This window comes from Xyrauchen texanus, chromosome 9 (genome assembly GCF_025860055.1).
Source record: "Xyrauchen texanus isolate HMW12.3.18 chromosome 9, RBS_HiC_50CHRs, whole genome shotgun sequence".
NCBI lineage: Eukaryota > Metazoa > Chordata > Actinopteri > Cypriniformes > Catostomidae > Xyrauchen > Xyrauchen texanus.
The window spans coordinates 44,798,716-44,815,679 of NC_068284.1; the positions used below are offsets into that span (position 1 = coordinate 44,798,716).

Genomic DNA, 16,964 nt, shown 5'->3' on the forward strand with positions numbered 1-16,964 from the left:
GGTCGCCCGTTGGCCACAGTTCTCGGATTGGTGAAGCTTTCTCTGCTGGACCATGGGTACACATAGTCGTTTACCATGAATTCAGCTATCAAACATGATTTTTAAACAATGCAGTTGAAATAGCACAGACGGATGACTTTAACGGAAGCATTTACCATAGATGAACAACCTCAAAGCTCTAGGTAGGTCTGTCTATAAAGGTTTACGAGTTATCGTCAATGGAAAAAATTTATGGGATTTTTACTTCCGGAACCAGACTGTTGTGCTCTATTAACCAAATATACATTAATTTGTACATCTCTTTTAACAACACAAATATTTACAGATTTACAGAGAATAGAATAGTTTTGTAAGAGGGTCGCACACCGAACAAGATGGGGCATGCACACCGCATCGCCGTTAGGGATGGGCCATATGTTCGATTATTTCAAATTTATGATTAGGCTCCTCGACATCGAGGAATTGAGGTTTTGCATAAAAATATTAACAAACACTATAGTTAGATACCAAGTCAATCCACCAAAGACTGAATAAAAAAGATAATTTTTTTCATAGCATTAAGCTTGATGCCGCCTCCAATCTGACCAGCAGCACCTGTGTGCTCGCTCCAAATGAACATAACAGGTTAAAAACATGGAGACTGATATAAAAGCCAGTAATATTTCCAGAGCGGTTGTGCTTTAAATCCATCCGTTACCATCTAACACCCATGTGTTCAGAATCAAGCGTTCTCACCTTGTTCTGCTCGTACTTGAAGCCAATCTTCAGGTTCTCTGTGGCACGGATCATGGACTGCATGGACGTGAAGATATTCTGGTAAACCAGCTTGGTGAAGCCACGCTTGTCCTCATCCGTGTAACCGGTGCCGTGAATGATACGCATCTGTTTGATAAATGTACTCTTGCCGCTTTCACCCGTACCTAGGGAAGAAAGGTCAAAGGTCAGGTCTACATTCAAAATCAAGAGAAAGACCACAAGTACTTGACTCCTTGATGTCGTAAGCATGCTTGGTTCCATGTCATTCATGTGTTATGATAACATGTGGTGAAATAGAGGCAAGATCATCTAATTCAGTCTCACTGGTGGGTTGTGACCCAAAAATGGGCTACAGTTGAAAAAACTAAAACCTAATGCCAAATACAAATAATACAATTCAAGTAGCCTTATAGACTTACCAACTTTTAAAAGGAACGAGAAAATGTTTCCCATATCCTATGCAGTATATATCAAAGGCTGTGTGTCCAGTCCAATCTAAGTTTTTTGGTGCAAATTCATGTCACTCAATAGAAGCTAGCTAGATTAGACAGATGCCAACTTAAACAGGTTTAATGACATGCCTTCATCCTCGCAAACCACGTACAAATCTACGCAAGGTAAAAGAAAATGCAACCCAAACTAGATTAAGAACAAGGAAAAACATGCTATATACTGACCACAATGTGTTTTGTGTGATGAATTATCACTGGCTGCTGAGAGCATGAAACCATCTAAAATAAGGTGCCATTTAAAGGCTTAGTAATCAAACCCATTGAGCTTCTCAGGGTAAAATTACATACCATTAATAAATACAAAAGCTTTTTTTTTATTTTAAGAACATTAAAAACCTTTGCGTCCACCCAACACACCCTAACAACAACAGAAACACCATTCAGAACAACTTAGCAACCACCTACCAATCATCCAGAACATCTTGGCAAACACCTTAAAACCATCCAGAACACCCTAGCAACCACCTAACAACAATCTAGAACACCCTAGCAACCACCCAGAACATCCTAGCAACTACAAAACCACCATCCAGAACACGCTAGCAACCAACTAACAACTAGTAGTAGACCGATATATCAGTTTTACAGATTGATCGGTGCCGATAGTTGCCAATATTTTTATTATTATTATTATTATTATTCCTCTGTGGCTGACGCTAGAGGTTTCTACAGTTTGAATGGTTTGATTATACAGTTTAACAGTGGCCTCTAGAGGTGAAATAAATGTCATGTGGGGATTTGCTATCTTTAATCATTGACAATATTCATACATATTTTTATCTTCACTTCAATGCATATTTTGACATTTTTAATTGTAACGAAGCGAAGTCTCCATTATTTTAAAATAAGAGTCCCTTGTGTGTTTTGGGCTTGTATACAGTTAAAAGTCCCGCATTATCCACAAACAGATTTTGGTTGAACAATAAACTGCATGTGGGATTTTATTCATTTTGGACTCTTGGAGCCTCCGTGTCTGTGCCCGTCACAGTAAGGAAAGACAAAGACTTTATTTAACATTCTAAAAATGTATTTTAAAAACAAATCAGCCGATTAATATATTAATTTGCCTTTTCCACCATCTTGGTTATCTGTATTGGCAAAATCCACTATCAGTAAATCTCTACTAACAACCATTCAGAACCCCCCATCAACACCTAACAACTATCCAGAACACCCTACCAACCCACTAACAACCAGCCAGAACACCCTAGCATGCAACTACATAGCAACCGGCTAGAACAACCTAGCAACCACACACAACACCCTAGCAAGCAACCACCTAACAGCAAAACCACTTTAGAACCACTCCAGTTTTCAGTTCATCCGTTCAGAAATGAGTCAGATTGGTCACAACGTGCAAATCAATAAAACAATTCTTAGAAATTATGTAACTAAATAACACAAAGACACTGAATCATTCAGGTCAGAGAAAAAAAAAGCCAAGAGAGAGCAAATCACTGTTTGTGTGATGTTTATTATGGTTCATGGTCCTTACAATAAGCTCAAGGTCCATTTCAGACAAAAATAAATACATTTGTGACTGAAAATAGACTTTGGGACAGCCCAAGCGATTTGTCAACAAATTATGTGTAACTTAAAAAGGAATATATAAGTTATTCTGAATCTGCACTGGATAGATTTACTTTATTTTACATTTTCTTAATAACATTCCCAAACACGAGGGTGTTGTGGATGGTTGCCAGGGCATTGCTATACATGTTGCTAGGTGATTGCTTAATGGGCAAAGTCAAAAAAGCTCACCCTCAAGTTTCTATGATATTCAGGTCATTAGATATGGCTCGGGTCCCTCTTTCAATGCCCATATTATAGTCTGCTAGGTGAAAATCTTACATCCAAATCGCTTACAAGAGTAAAACCACAGCCCTGTAATCACTAAGCTGCACAATTTGAAGTACTGGTCATGTCTGTATCACAAACGGTACAGGATGTGTTACATACCAAAGTTTAATACTTAGGATTAGGGGTTTGTTCAAATCACTAACCAGTATTTAAGCAAAAGTAACAGTGACGCTTGCCTTAGCAAACACCACAAATAACAAATTCGTTGATTTGGAATAAATCTAAAATGTGATAATACTGAAGCCACAACAAAAGGAGCTGAAACCATTGCGTGGGTTTAAGTGGGGAAACCACAGACATATTTTAACAAGCAACACAGGAAGCACTAACCTAGCACTGATCTACAGATATCGACATCATCAAATGATACAATCTTTTATCTCTCTCACTCACTTCACAACTTGCATCCCTCGAACTGCCAAACTTGCTCACAAACAAAACGTCCTCTCTCACTTCCTCACAATTAAAAGCTCTTTCTCTCTCGGTCTCTAGTTACATAACACTCCTGTTTGTCTTCTGTGTGAGCAGCTGAGTGAGAGTATTCCAAAGGAAGGCCGATATTTCAGAATGAGAGGAGCTCTTCACCCCTGTGGCTACAGGAAATGGACTGATCAGCAAAAACTGGGACGCGTGCATATCTGCACTTGTGTTTGTGTTATAAACGGGGATGTGCAAAACTATGCATTACAAAATGCATTAATAATCAAGATGACTAGTTAAATGAAAGAACTGTGTTTATAAAAATTATATATAGACGATTTTAGGCAGAATGTTTACCTCAGTCACCATTCACTTTCATTACATCTTTTGTTTCCAGTGCATGACACCGTTTAAAAAGTCACAGGTTTGCAACAACATGAAGTTGAGTAAATAGTGACAGATTTTCTTTTCTTTTTTGGGAGTGAACAATAACTTAAAAAAAAAAAGACAATTTACAATTAAAGGGTTAGTTCAACCAAACACGTTAAAGGGTTAGTTCAACCAAAAATGAAAATTATCCCATAATTTACTCACCCTCAAGCCATCCTACTTGTATATGACTTTCTTCTTTCAGACAAACACAATCAGAGTTAAATAAAAAATATCCTGGCTCTTCCAAGCTTTATAATGGGAGTGAATGGTACCTTAGATTATGAAGCCAAAAAAAAGCACCCATACATCAAAAAGTAATCCATATGGCTCCAGGGGGTTAATAAAGGCCTTCTGAAGTGGTGAGGAGTTTTTGTAAGAAAAATATAACTTTATAAACTATAATCACTGGCTTCCGGTAACAGCCGTCCGCGCGTTCACAAAAGAGTCGAGTTCGGGCATATGACGTAGGCGTAGCGCAAGCTCCGGTGAGAAGTGACGAACACGGAAGCGCAGTGGATAGAACAAAACAAAACGCCGGTCACGAATTAGAAGACAACAACGAGGAATTTTTAAGAAAAATGTCGGAGGATTTCAATACAAGAGAAGAGGAGATTGAGATTTTGGCCCAGCCCTATTTGTTTGAACCGAGTACACCAATCAGGAACTCCGGGAGATGGAGGAGGCTGCAGCAGTGGCACAAACTAAAGAATCTGGTAGACTGAGAGTAGGGTAGACTTGGTGGTGCTCATAAAGGAAATGCGAGGTAATGCCAAAAGAGGTGGAGATTGTTTGCTGCCATGAATGTACGATAGATGCATAAATACACCATTTTAAAACTGATACAAATCTACAGTACATCTAAAACAACTCACTTATTTTCGCCGTTTTCCTTTGCTGTAAACAACGCGCACTTTCGTGTTCATCACTTCTCACCGGAGCATTTGCTACACCTACACCATACGTCGGAACTCGACTCTCTTGTGAACGCGCGGACGGCCATTAGCGTAAGCTAGTGATTACAGTTTATAAATATGTATATTTTTCTTACAAAAACACATCGCTGAGCTTCAGAATGCCTTTATTAACCCCCTGGAGCCGTATGGATGACTTTCTTGGGCTTCAAAATCTAAGGTACCATTCACAACCATTATAAAGCTTGGAAGAGCCAAGATATATTTTAATATAACTCCGATTGTGTTTGGCTGAAAGAAGAAAGCCATATACACCAAGGATGTCTTGAAGGTGAGTAAATTATGCAATCCTTTTCATTTTTGGGTGAACTAACCCTTTAGAACATGTTGGATAAGGCTATAAACACACTTTATGCAAGTACATGTAATATATTGCCTTTAATTTACTTGTTCAGCAACATTCTCTTAAAACTGATGCTCCACTGTGACAGTAGGTGACAAAAGAAACCTGACTGTAGAAGCGGACAGTTCACACTAATGTCTGCTATAGTGCTCCTTGTGGTAACATTGAGAATGCAAATTGTACTACTTTCATAGAATGAATGTTAATGGACTGAGGCTGCCAATCTGACAAACATCTTTTTTTTATATATATAAAATGGGTAATAAAACGTTTAAAAATCCCATAACTCACATTGGAGGGACCAGAGAAATACTGCATATATAGTCCAGAATATCATAAAGAATTAAGGGAGGGCTATTTGGACTTGGGCCAGTTAGCATCCACCTAGCAAACATCTAGATATGGTGTTCTATCAACAATAAACAAGCAACACCCTTGAAACCATCTATAACACCCTAGCGTTGCCCTTGCAACAATATATAACACCCCAACAACAATCTGGAACACCCTAGCAACAGCTTTGAAAGCATCTAGAACACCCTAGCAACACCCTTGCAAACAATATAGAGCACCCTTGCAACCATCTAGCAAACAACATCCACATTTTCTGTAGACAATGTAATATACATTAAGCAACATTTATTTTGCTTCCTAGCACATCTAAAAAAAATTAAATAACAGTAAATATGATTTTGAAAACAGCAAATGTCCTGAATGTGAAAAGGGGATTTTCCTGACTACAAAAACACAATTTCCAAATATGGGGATGCATTAATGCCAAGAGACTCCTGGCTTATTATAGGATTTTCATCAAAACAAAATCCAAGCCTGTTTGGGTAACCATGAGGAATGAGATAAATGAGATTCACCTCTCATGTCCTATGATTCATTTCAGGTAGCAATGAACTTTGTAGAAATTTCAGATGAACAGCTTCTGTTGTAGCTCGAAAATATATCTGATGAGTGTTGACTCTGAGTAGGAGTCGGAATGGGACGATATGGTTATCTCGGTTCGATATACAATATGGAGGTTCACGATTCAATGTAATCTTGAATAGATATAACAACACTTATATTACAAAATATGACAGAAATATTTTTATTTTCTGAAAACAAAAATGTTTGAGCAAAATGCACATTCAAATTTGTAAAATCAAAATGTAACTGTATAAATATAGAAATTCTACATTATATTACTTAATATTATATAATGAAATTTTATAGATAATAATGATATGAGCTATCACTGTTTGAAATAATGTGTAATAAATCTGAGTTTGCATTCATTTGTATAAGAAACACTAAAAAGGTTACTGTCACTTTAAGAGTTCAACAAGCTCCTCACAGAGTTCCAGTTCAGCGAACAGAATCTGTTTCTTTAGCGCATCATGCTGCATTAAATACATTTTTCTTTTTACTTTTTTCTGACTGTAAACAACAGAAAGGATATTAAGACACATTATTCAATGAAAGTGGAGTCGCCTCATCTTTGATGGACACATTACTTAATCTCAAGCACTTTTTATCAAAACAAGGCAATTTTATAGGTATTCCAGTACTTACTTACAAGGACCTTGTGAAAAAAAAGCCCAGAAGAGGGTGAAATCAAGGAATAGAGAGATTATGATGTTTGACGGGTCATTTCATTTATGATCAGATGGACAGAAAACATGTTGCAAATTTCGAAATATCGAGTAATGGCACAATATGGTACATCATTTTTTGGTTCATGATATATCAAGATTCTATGTATCGTCCCATCCCTACAAATGAGATCTCTTTAATATCTCAATCGTTTCTTCTAGAGAGCAACAAGATTAAATAAAGTTGAAAAGTTAATTTAAATGAATGAACACGTCAAGACTTTTGCTTAGACCTCCTGCTTATCAGATGTTTCTCTTAAGACCCCAGTAATCTCACATGTGTCTCCTGTAGCATTTCAGAAAAGACCTAAAAAATGTCTCAAATCTCTGTTCAAATTCGCCAAGATCCCAAAGTCTAAAGTCAAAAGATTTCAATATGAACTTAAACATTTCTCAAAGTTCAAATGATAAGAGTTCTGCAACCTACTTTCATTTTTTAGCTCTATACATCAACAACCGTCACATTTAGTTGCATTTCAAAACGGAGAACTCCATTAAGTAACCACAGTTAAAAGCAAGCATCCTCTGAGCAATACAAATTTCCTTTGGGATGGCATAAGATAAAAATGAAGGCCATTTCTCACTCTGCAGGCACACCTTTAACCCAAACAGACTTTAAAGCAGATTCATGTTCACAATGCCTTTAATGAGATCGCACATCCGGCATTGTTACACAAACGCTACCATACCTTACCTATTAACTTATCCGACAATGAAGTGCAGAGAAGGAGAAAAAGTCTAACAACAAATATTTGCAGTACTTAGACTAAGGTATCAGCATTCAAGGTTCAAAGGGACAATAATTTGGTTGCTGTAGCTACAATACCCCTCCCAATTGTTTGTTTTACAAACAATTGTTTCATAGTAAATATGAATTTAGTTTGCATCATGGAAATACTGCATGCATTAGCAACGTTCATGGCAAGATATGAATGAGACTGATAAAACTCTTTCAACATGCTGCAGTAGAATGTGAACTTAAGTCTCACTTTTAGCCAAACAATCATCCAACCACCTGAAAATGTTCTACGTCAGCATTTCTGGGTTGGTTCTCTGGCGTTTTTTCGATCGCTCGTTTTCAACAGCAGCACAAATGCGTGTCAATCTAGAGCATCAAAGACAGAAAACCTGTGTATTTCTTCATTTGGATCTTAGATATTACACCAGGCAACTAAAAAAACTGCTCGCCGGGTCTGCTAAGCAACCAATTTGGCCCGGTTGCTAGGGAGGGTAGTCACATGGGGCAACATCCTCGTGGTCACTATAATGTGGTTCGCTCTCGGAGGGGCGTGTGGTGCGTGGATGCCGCAGTGGATGGCGTGAAGCCTCTACACGCACTATGTCTCCGCGGTAATGCACTCAACAAGCCACGTGATAAGATGCGCGGATTGATGGTCTCATACACGGAGGCAACTGAGATTCCCTACGCCACCACGAGGACTTGGAGCGAATTGGGAATTGGCCATTCCAAATTGGGGAGAAAAAATGGGTGAACTTTTGATATTAGCTTGAACAGATCTTAGGCCACATCCACACTAATCTGTTTTTAAACGCATTGATTTGAAACGATTGCTGCGTTTGCATCTCTTATCCACACTGGAACAGTGTTTTCCTCCACTGAACACTCCAATGTGCTGAATACATTGGAAAACGGTTTACGTTAGGAAACTGAAAACTTAAATTAACTGGAATGCACGTCACCTTAGCCACAATAGACATTAACACTACTCGTACCTTTCACAGCCTCATTTTCGTTACAGTTCGTTCAATATGTTTTAATATTGTCTACTGATGCTAAACCATCAAAATTCATGGTTACCTTTAAAAGTTTGTGCTATAAAACCCTGATGTGTTATTATTCAGGTAAGTTGTAGGGATGTGTGTCAATTTTCACAATCGTCTAGTCAGTCGGTTGTTTGAAAGACTAGAGTTTGGCAAATGAACACCAAGTTTCATAACGGTACATCATGTTTTTAAAATACAGTATTTCACCACAAAATTCAAAATGGCTGATGCCTAATATGGCCAACATAGGAAAATTGGGTATCATTCTATTTGGTATGGCCCAAAGAATCTAAACAGACCAGCCTCATGATTTTAGGCAAAACTATTCAAAAGTTCTAAGTAGGGCTGGGCGATAAAACAATATCGATATATATCACGATAAAGAAAATCCACGATAAGCTTTTGAGGAATTTTCGATATTTACTACGTGTCGCTAAAAAACAAGCAGTTCATCTTTCTCAGGCTGCGTTTCCACTGGGGCGGACGAAATCCACTCAAAGGCGCTCACAGCGCTAGGAGAGAGCTTGCTCAGCACCGCTGCCAATCCTACGATCCACCTTGCGAGCATGACGCTCAGCTTTCATAGGAATTAATTGAAAACGCTCTCAGCTTCGCTCACAACGCGCCAGTGGTAACGTAGGTTCAGACTGGATGCTTGTTAATGTTAGCTGCCTTGCTAACAATTAGGTTAAGTCGGACGTCGGATTGATTCCATCCGCACCACAAGACTTCATGACAACGGTTGCACCCTCTCATCGTCTCTAGTGAAGAGCGCGACAGAACAACAGTGATGTGGACAACAGCTCTGATCTTTCTGCGCTGTAATCTTGAATATTGTTCTCTAGCACCAAACATGCATAATTTCTGCCCTGTCCCGCTCCGCACGCGTCGCCTCTTTTCCCTGCATGTGTGTAGACATGAAGCGCTGCATGAGTTAACGTGGTTTCAAAGCACCTTTTAGACCATAACATTTTCCCTTCTAAATGTATCTTTATTAATCAGCATGTTACGAGCCTTTAATAATAAACAAATCCATTTATTTCTATTCTAATTTTGTGAAAATTAATTCGATGTCTGGAATGGATAAGGAAAGACTAAAATTATGAGTTGGTAGACTAGTCTCACTTTAATGAAAATATTTCATAAACGTTTTCTAAATGTTCTCTCGGGACACCCTGAACCCACATTCAGCATCATTCCACAGTCACAAGGGCTTCTATGCCCCATAATTGGGTATCTGAATCTAAAGAAATATAAAAAATATTTAATTTTAATGTAAAAATATTCCAACAAATACTGGACTGATGTCACTATGCTTTAGAACAAACAGATGATCTTTTAACATTCATTTTCAATTGATAAACGGTAAAAGACGGTAAAATTGGTAAAAGATCCCGCAGACCCCACTGCTTTGGCCATCTCTGGACCCCCTGTGCAGTTTTGTAGCGACTATTTTGACTGTTTAGAATACATTTTTTATTCTTTTCTTCCGTCAACTTTGAAAAAATAAATAAATAAATAAATAAATAAATAAATAAATAAAGTGCAATGTGTAAATTTATATCATGATAAATATCGATATCGAACAATATGAAAAAGATTATTGTGATAACAATTTTGGCCATATCGCCCAGCCATAGTTCTAAGCAAAAATGATAATAAAAAAGAAAATGCAACTCTCCTGACCACTAGGTGGCACTGTGCCAAAATTCTACAGGTACTCAGGTCATGCTTGTGATTACATATACTAAAGTTCTTGTAAATACAATAAAGCGTTGAAGATGGAGCCACACGTCCATGTTGGTGTGTTCGCAATCTAATTTGTTGAAGCATTATATGACAGCAGTTTGGTCTATCATAATAAATCTCAGAACTTTTTGTCATGAGTTTCTCTAGAAGTTACGTGCAAAATATAGAGTGAATAGGACGTAGGGTCTAGGAGGAATTTGAAAGTATTTTTTTCAGAAAATTCAAAATGGCGAGGGGGCAGAGCTGAAAAAAGTATGTGGAGGAAAGAAGAATTTAGTTTTTAGGACATGTGGTTCATAAGTTAAAAACCGAAACGTAAGTGAAACTTTGAACTTTTGGTGGCGCTAAAGGGTTTGAGCAGTTTAACCTTTCTAACTGCAACTATTTAAGCAGTGTCAGACAGTATCAGTAAATACACTCACAAATACGGGAACATTACTCACAGCAGAGGATTTAACATCCAACAGTGATCATCTTGTAAAGTGTTGTTGATGCAATGCTTTGATAGCTGTAACAGCATTGGTGCATAAATGCACAAAACTTAAGGTGCGGCCACACATACCTTGGCATGACGAAATCCCATGGCCGAAGTACAGTCATCTCAATGGGAATACAAGCGATTGTGAACTTTGCATGATGGACTTACAATGGAAATGTGAAGCTTATAATTTTATAAAAACATTTGCATTCATTCTTGTTAAAACTTGGGTATTATTTGAGCTGAAGAGTTGTTTACATTTTAATTTTTACTGTCGTTTTAGGGTTTGTTGACATTACAACATCATAGTGACGAAGTTGTAAAATTGGCTATAAATTTACAGAGACAAGGTTAGTAAGTGATTTTATCACAACAAATATTTACATCCATATCCTTTATGTCTTGTGCCTACACTTTTGAAACAGTGAGTATTTTAATGTTCAAAAATTGGCCCAATTCACTTCTATTGTAAGTGCCTCACTGGAACCTAATATATATATATATATATATATATATATATATATATATTTATTAAAATAAGAAAATAATGAACAAAATACATTTTTGTGGTAATCAGTATTATGCCAAAAATACTGTTGATTGAGTTCAGCTTGTATTGAACCCGAAACATTCCTTTAACATCCGCCCATGCCATCTTTGCCATTCTGAAGGCATGTCTGACCAGGCCTTTAGAGCATTAAAGAGACGAAACTGCTTGTAGAGGGTTTTACTGTTCTGACTGTTCTTCACTTTTAAGCACAGGAAGCTGTGGTCATGCAAAAACACACTCCAACAAGTTGCTTCTCTCAATTAATTTGAGAAATGCATCTCCCATTAAAACCACCCCGCAAAAATCTTTTTTTAAATAGTCAACCCAACTAATCGACTAGTCAGTTGTTGGACAACTAGTTGATAGTCAACTAACTGAAGCACATCCCTCGTAAGTTGCTATGAATATATTGACTTTAACTCACTTGGTCACCATATTCTCTTTAAACTGTTGCTTAGACATGACAGTAGTTGACAATTCACACATGTCCATTATAGCACCCCCTTGTGGCAACATTGAGAATACAATGAGCACTTGCGTCGAGTTATGAATTGGGATTTGCCATTTTGGAAAGCAACAATGCGCGAAATCAAACTTGCATAGTTAGAAGCATTTACATGTTTGTTCCAGCCGTAAGACAGTATGACATTGAGTGGACTGTACTTCCATCCCTCACAGCTTTGTTTTCATTCATGTCAAATTAAACATGGCATCTACGGTCTAAACACACTCATTCATGAAACGGAGTGAAAAGATTAGTTGTACGAGTATAAGCATGGCTAAAGAAACTCTCACAGTCATCTTTCCATTCATTCATCCCTCCCTCATCTTTAGTCTCATCTAAACCCTTCCCAGACCAGCGGAGTAAAAGGAATGGAATAATTTAAAATGTCTGATTTATTTCTCATGACCTTGTCACAAGATCACAACACCCCTCCCCAACATACACTCCTCCCTTCCAACAGCCTGCTGTTATCGGTCCTCCACTCACTCTCGATCTGTTTTTGTGGAAGAGAAAAACACATCTTTCTCTCCTCTTAAATCACTCGTTTAGCTCCAAACACTCGAGTCCTCTGCTTCGTCCAGTATTGGGGATATTCACAAGTCTTTCTCTATACTATTTATTTTAAACAGCCTAGAAATATCTCCAGCCTGGTAGAGTGAAGGCCTTCGTCACTGTTCGGCTTCAGATCCTTTACAAAACAAAACCCAGGAGCTGCCGACTGATCAACTAGTTTTAGCAGAGGAGAAATAGGTAGAAAAACTTGTAACATTATCATGCAGGGAAGGAAAGTATAGTTGTGAAAAAACTGCAAAGAAACACTTGTGACTTATCAACAGGACCAATTCTGGGTGAACTATTCCTTTAAAAGGAGCATTCCAGGATCAAAACATTTTTAGATCAATTAACAGCATTTGTGGCATAATGTTTATTACCACAAATAATTAATCGGACAGTAATTGTGCTTACGGCACTTGGCTACAATGGATGTGAATAGGGGCCAATCCATAAACATTAAAATATCTCGAACACCTGTCAGACGCTCTGGCTGTGGTGCTTTAAGTTACCGTGCGTTCACACCAGAGGCGGCGAGAGCGTCACATCGACCGGAAGTCATTCATTTTCAATGACAGCCAGTGTCTCTCGGCGGCGAGAAGCGGCGCGGCGAGTCTTGGGCGGTGTGGGCGTCAGATGGAAGTTCAAGTGCAGTCAACATTATGGTAATGAGCTGTGACGCGGTTCGGGGCAACCTATTGGAATATAGAAGTGCTCCGCTCTAGCGAAGTCTAGAGAACACAACCGTGTAAACTTTGGTTCCCACCAAACATTCGTTCCGAAGATAAAATGGAGAAACTAATTATTGCCGTGGCGGGTTTCCCAGTAATATATGACCAAGACCACAGTTATTATTACAAATGTATTTTATTTTGATAACAAACAACTATAATTTTAATTACTTTCTGCCATCGATCGATTTCTTATTTTTACATTTTAAAGAGTTCATGAGGATATACGCTACTTGTGATAAGTCGGCAAAAAGTAAATGGTTCGACATGTCTGGATGTTTAAATTGCGGCCCCTTTAAATATAGTTCACAAAACAAAGCATTCTGAACAAACGTTGCCGCCTATTTCAACTACGTCAGAGCGTCCACGAGTGTACTTGAGCGTTGAAGGCAGGGCAGCCAGAGCGAATTTTGACGCTCTCGCCGCTTCTGGTGTGAACGTACGGTTACTCTCTTCCCTCACTGATGCTCTGGCGTACCTCTTAATTCTCCCTCCGCCATCAATAGAATGAGAGACAGGTGTTAGTGATAATTATGAACCAGGTGATGAGCCTTACCGCTCTCTCCTGCAGACCGACCCATGACCACGCCCCCATGCCAAAGTTTGCTTTCGGGCGAGTCGCAATAATTTTTTGTGGTAATCACCATAATCAATTGAGCTTAACTTGAACTGAACCTGGAACTTTTCTTTAAGCACACCGCTTATGGTTATAATGCATTGTTCCATTTGAAAATTGGACCAACATCCAGTCACGTCACTCCCACCAACATGAAAATGTTCATTCTATTCCAAGGTCACCATTTCAGTGCCAATAAACTGGGGAATCTGGAACTGGGCTGACAGCATCCCAAGACTCATGGAAATCACCAGCCAATTTTAAGGCCTAATAATTATTCCAAGACCATTGGAAATAGGAGAGCAATTTGAGATGTAGGATATGGCAGCACCTCGGGCTAGAGCCCAGCACGAGTTGCCTGTTACTCCAGAGATCCTGGCAGCAGTTGAGAGCGTGAGCAAGAAAAGTCACTGTAATCTAGGCTACAACCATCCCTCAAGTCCTGTATGAGTCTCATTGAGAGACCAACCTGAACGGCAAGCACCAGGTGGGCGGATGGAGCAGAGAAACTGTGTTGTTGCCATAGAGACAAACTTAACCCCCCCCATAAAGCCACCACATCAATCCCAGAGCATATGTATAAAACAAGAGCACTTGTATCTTATCACCTCACTGCAGTCAAGCAAAGAGATGATGCTTGGAAGAGTAGGGCAGAAATAAATAGATTTACACAAGGGCTACTACCCCCAACCAAAGATTTTTCTAGTCGACTAGTTGGCATTAGTTTATGCCATTAGTCGACTAGTTGTCACACATTTATGATATTAAGTTAATTATATATATATATATATATATATATATATATATATTTGGGGGACATCAGAAAATGAATTGAGTTCCAGAGCTGAGAAAGAATGTTATAAGTAAAATTGCGAACACTGTTCTACATTACAGAGAAATACTAAACCATAATAAAGAGCCGTTAAAATATAAATTTTACAAGTTCACGCAAAAAGTGGCAATGATTCAGATAGTGTCAGAAAAACCAGCAAGAAAACTGTCTGAATAGTTTGTTAATTTCTCGATAGAAATAATATCCCCCACAGACGATGACCTCGGGGATCGATGATGGTCAGAGTGATCTCCAATAGCTGAAACCTTTGACGATGTCAAGACGATATTTGGCTCGTTTTCCCATTAATGGATTCAATTATTATTATTATCAAATTAATATTACAAATAATTTGCCCATATACACACAGACACGCGCTTGAAGAAACACTTTATTATATTATTAACAACAGATGACAGAAAAGCAGTGTATGCGCATGTATGACACGCTGTTTGTTGTTGAGGCTGTTTGAGACGTGCAGTCTCATGTAACACACACATGTAAAGAGTTCTCACTCTTGTTTCGGTCTTCTGAATTTCTCTGCAAAAACAGTATCAGCTATGAGTGCTGCAAATGACCTCAGACATCTCAGCTCAGGAGGTGCTTTGAGTTCAGTTCGCTTTAATTCCACAGAGCAGTTCATCGCCTATACATCTGCAATTAAAACATATAATACAAAAACACGTTCTCCTCGAACCATGATTTCGATTTCAGTGATTACTAATCAACATAATGATATTTTTTTACATTTATAATCATTTTTATTTCTTAATTTATGCAAGTAATATTCCGTCATGATGTTAAGACGGATACTTGCCTGATGTTAAATGAAAAGGTGTGTGTGTATATTATATATATATATATATATTATTCTTTTGTCACTAATATTATATGAATTGCTTTTTCCTTTCTTTTGGAGTGCAATTTGAATTTAGAAATGTATTTTATTTAAGTTTTATGAATAAATTAAAATGTACTTTTCAATGCAAAATTACTAAAGCAAAAAGATTCACCGATCCCCCAGCCCGGGGGGTTGCTGATGTAATTGGATAGTGTGATATAGGTATATATAATATATCTATCTCATGAAGTGAGAGAACAAAACTCATTTATTTCACATGATGTATTTTCCTGGACAACGAAATACCCCACCAGTAGAAAATGCACAGATGGTAGGTAGAAGTAGGTTCTTTGCACAAGTGTTATAAAGCCATCTTTCAAAAAGATGCACTTAATGTTTTTCTAGTTTCATTTGAATTTTTGGTTAAAATAAAAAGTTTAAAGTTTGAAATCAAGGTGTCTTGCTTTATTGTGTGACTTAACCCTAACCCTGCTGAATGAAAATTACCACATAGTACCACCTAGTATCCAACCGGCGGTAATACCGGTGTTCGTCGGTTTCTGGTGGAGTTTTTTTTTTCAGCGACAAACCGACCAATCAAAACTTGCTTGACCAAGACTCTTCTCATCGACTTACATTTGGTCGACTATTAGGGGGCAGCTCTAATTTCCATAAAAAAAACACACTTAAAAAAGCAGCACTATGGTGCGCTCAAAGGTCAACAAATTTGGCTTCGTTTTAATGAAGCATTTCCAGTTTTCAAGAGAATGAAGCAATCGGAGCACACAGGGATCTGCACCAGTGATCCCCCACCCACTTTTTCAGTCCTGTTTCTCCCATAAAAATGTTTCCATTGGGATTTCATAAAATCCTTCATAAAAACAGTTCTAAACCATGAAATAAAAACCAAATCGAGGTGAATCACAAAATGATAAACTATGATTTGAAGCAAATAAATTACATGAAAATCAGAACAAGACTGTGTTAGAGGTCTGCTGACTTGGGCCCAACGGGACACAAAATAAAAAAGGTTTCATGTCAGTTTTTCCAAGTATGACTTTGAATTCAGGTGTATAATTAATTTAACAATAAATAGGCCTCATTAACTTGTTTTGCGCAGACTCGCAAATGAACGAGATGCGTTTCTGGACTGTTTTTCCGTTGTTTTCTGGATGGACACAAAACAAGTTTTAAAAACACGTCGAGACACATGTGTTCCGTTTCATTCATTGTGCAGCTTGTTTTTAGTGCAGGTGTCACAAAGATTTTATTTTCTGAACTTCAAGTGACTTTTAAACTGTTACACATGACTCCAGATTTTTCTGCACCAAGCAAAGTTTTGGCATTGATAAATGTAAACCAATGTTTTTCCCTTTCTGCTCCGAGGG

General features: G+C 38.0%; 1 protein-coding gene across 1 annotated transcript in view; it reads right to left on the reverse strand.

The window, feature by feature from the left end:
• The window catches only part of LOC127649351 (guanine nucleotide-binding protein G(q) subunit alpha-like), a 62,242-nt gene that overhangs the window by 18,480 nt on the left and 26,798 nt on the right, over positions 1–16,964 (reverse strand). Inside the window, exon 2 of the mRNA XM_052134406.1 lies at positions 736–920. Within this exon, the coding sequence (XP_051990366.1) occupies positions 736–920 (185 nt within the window). The remainder of the gene's footprint in view (positions 1–735; positions 921–16,964) is intronic.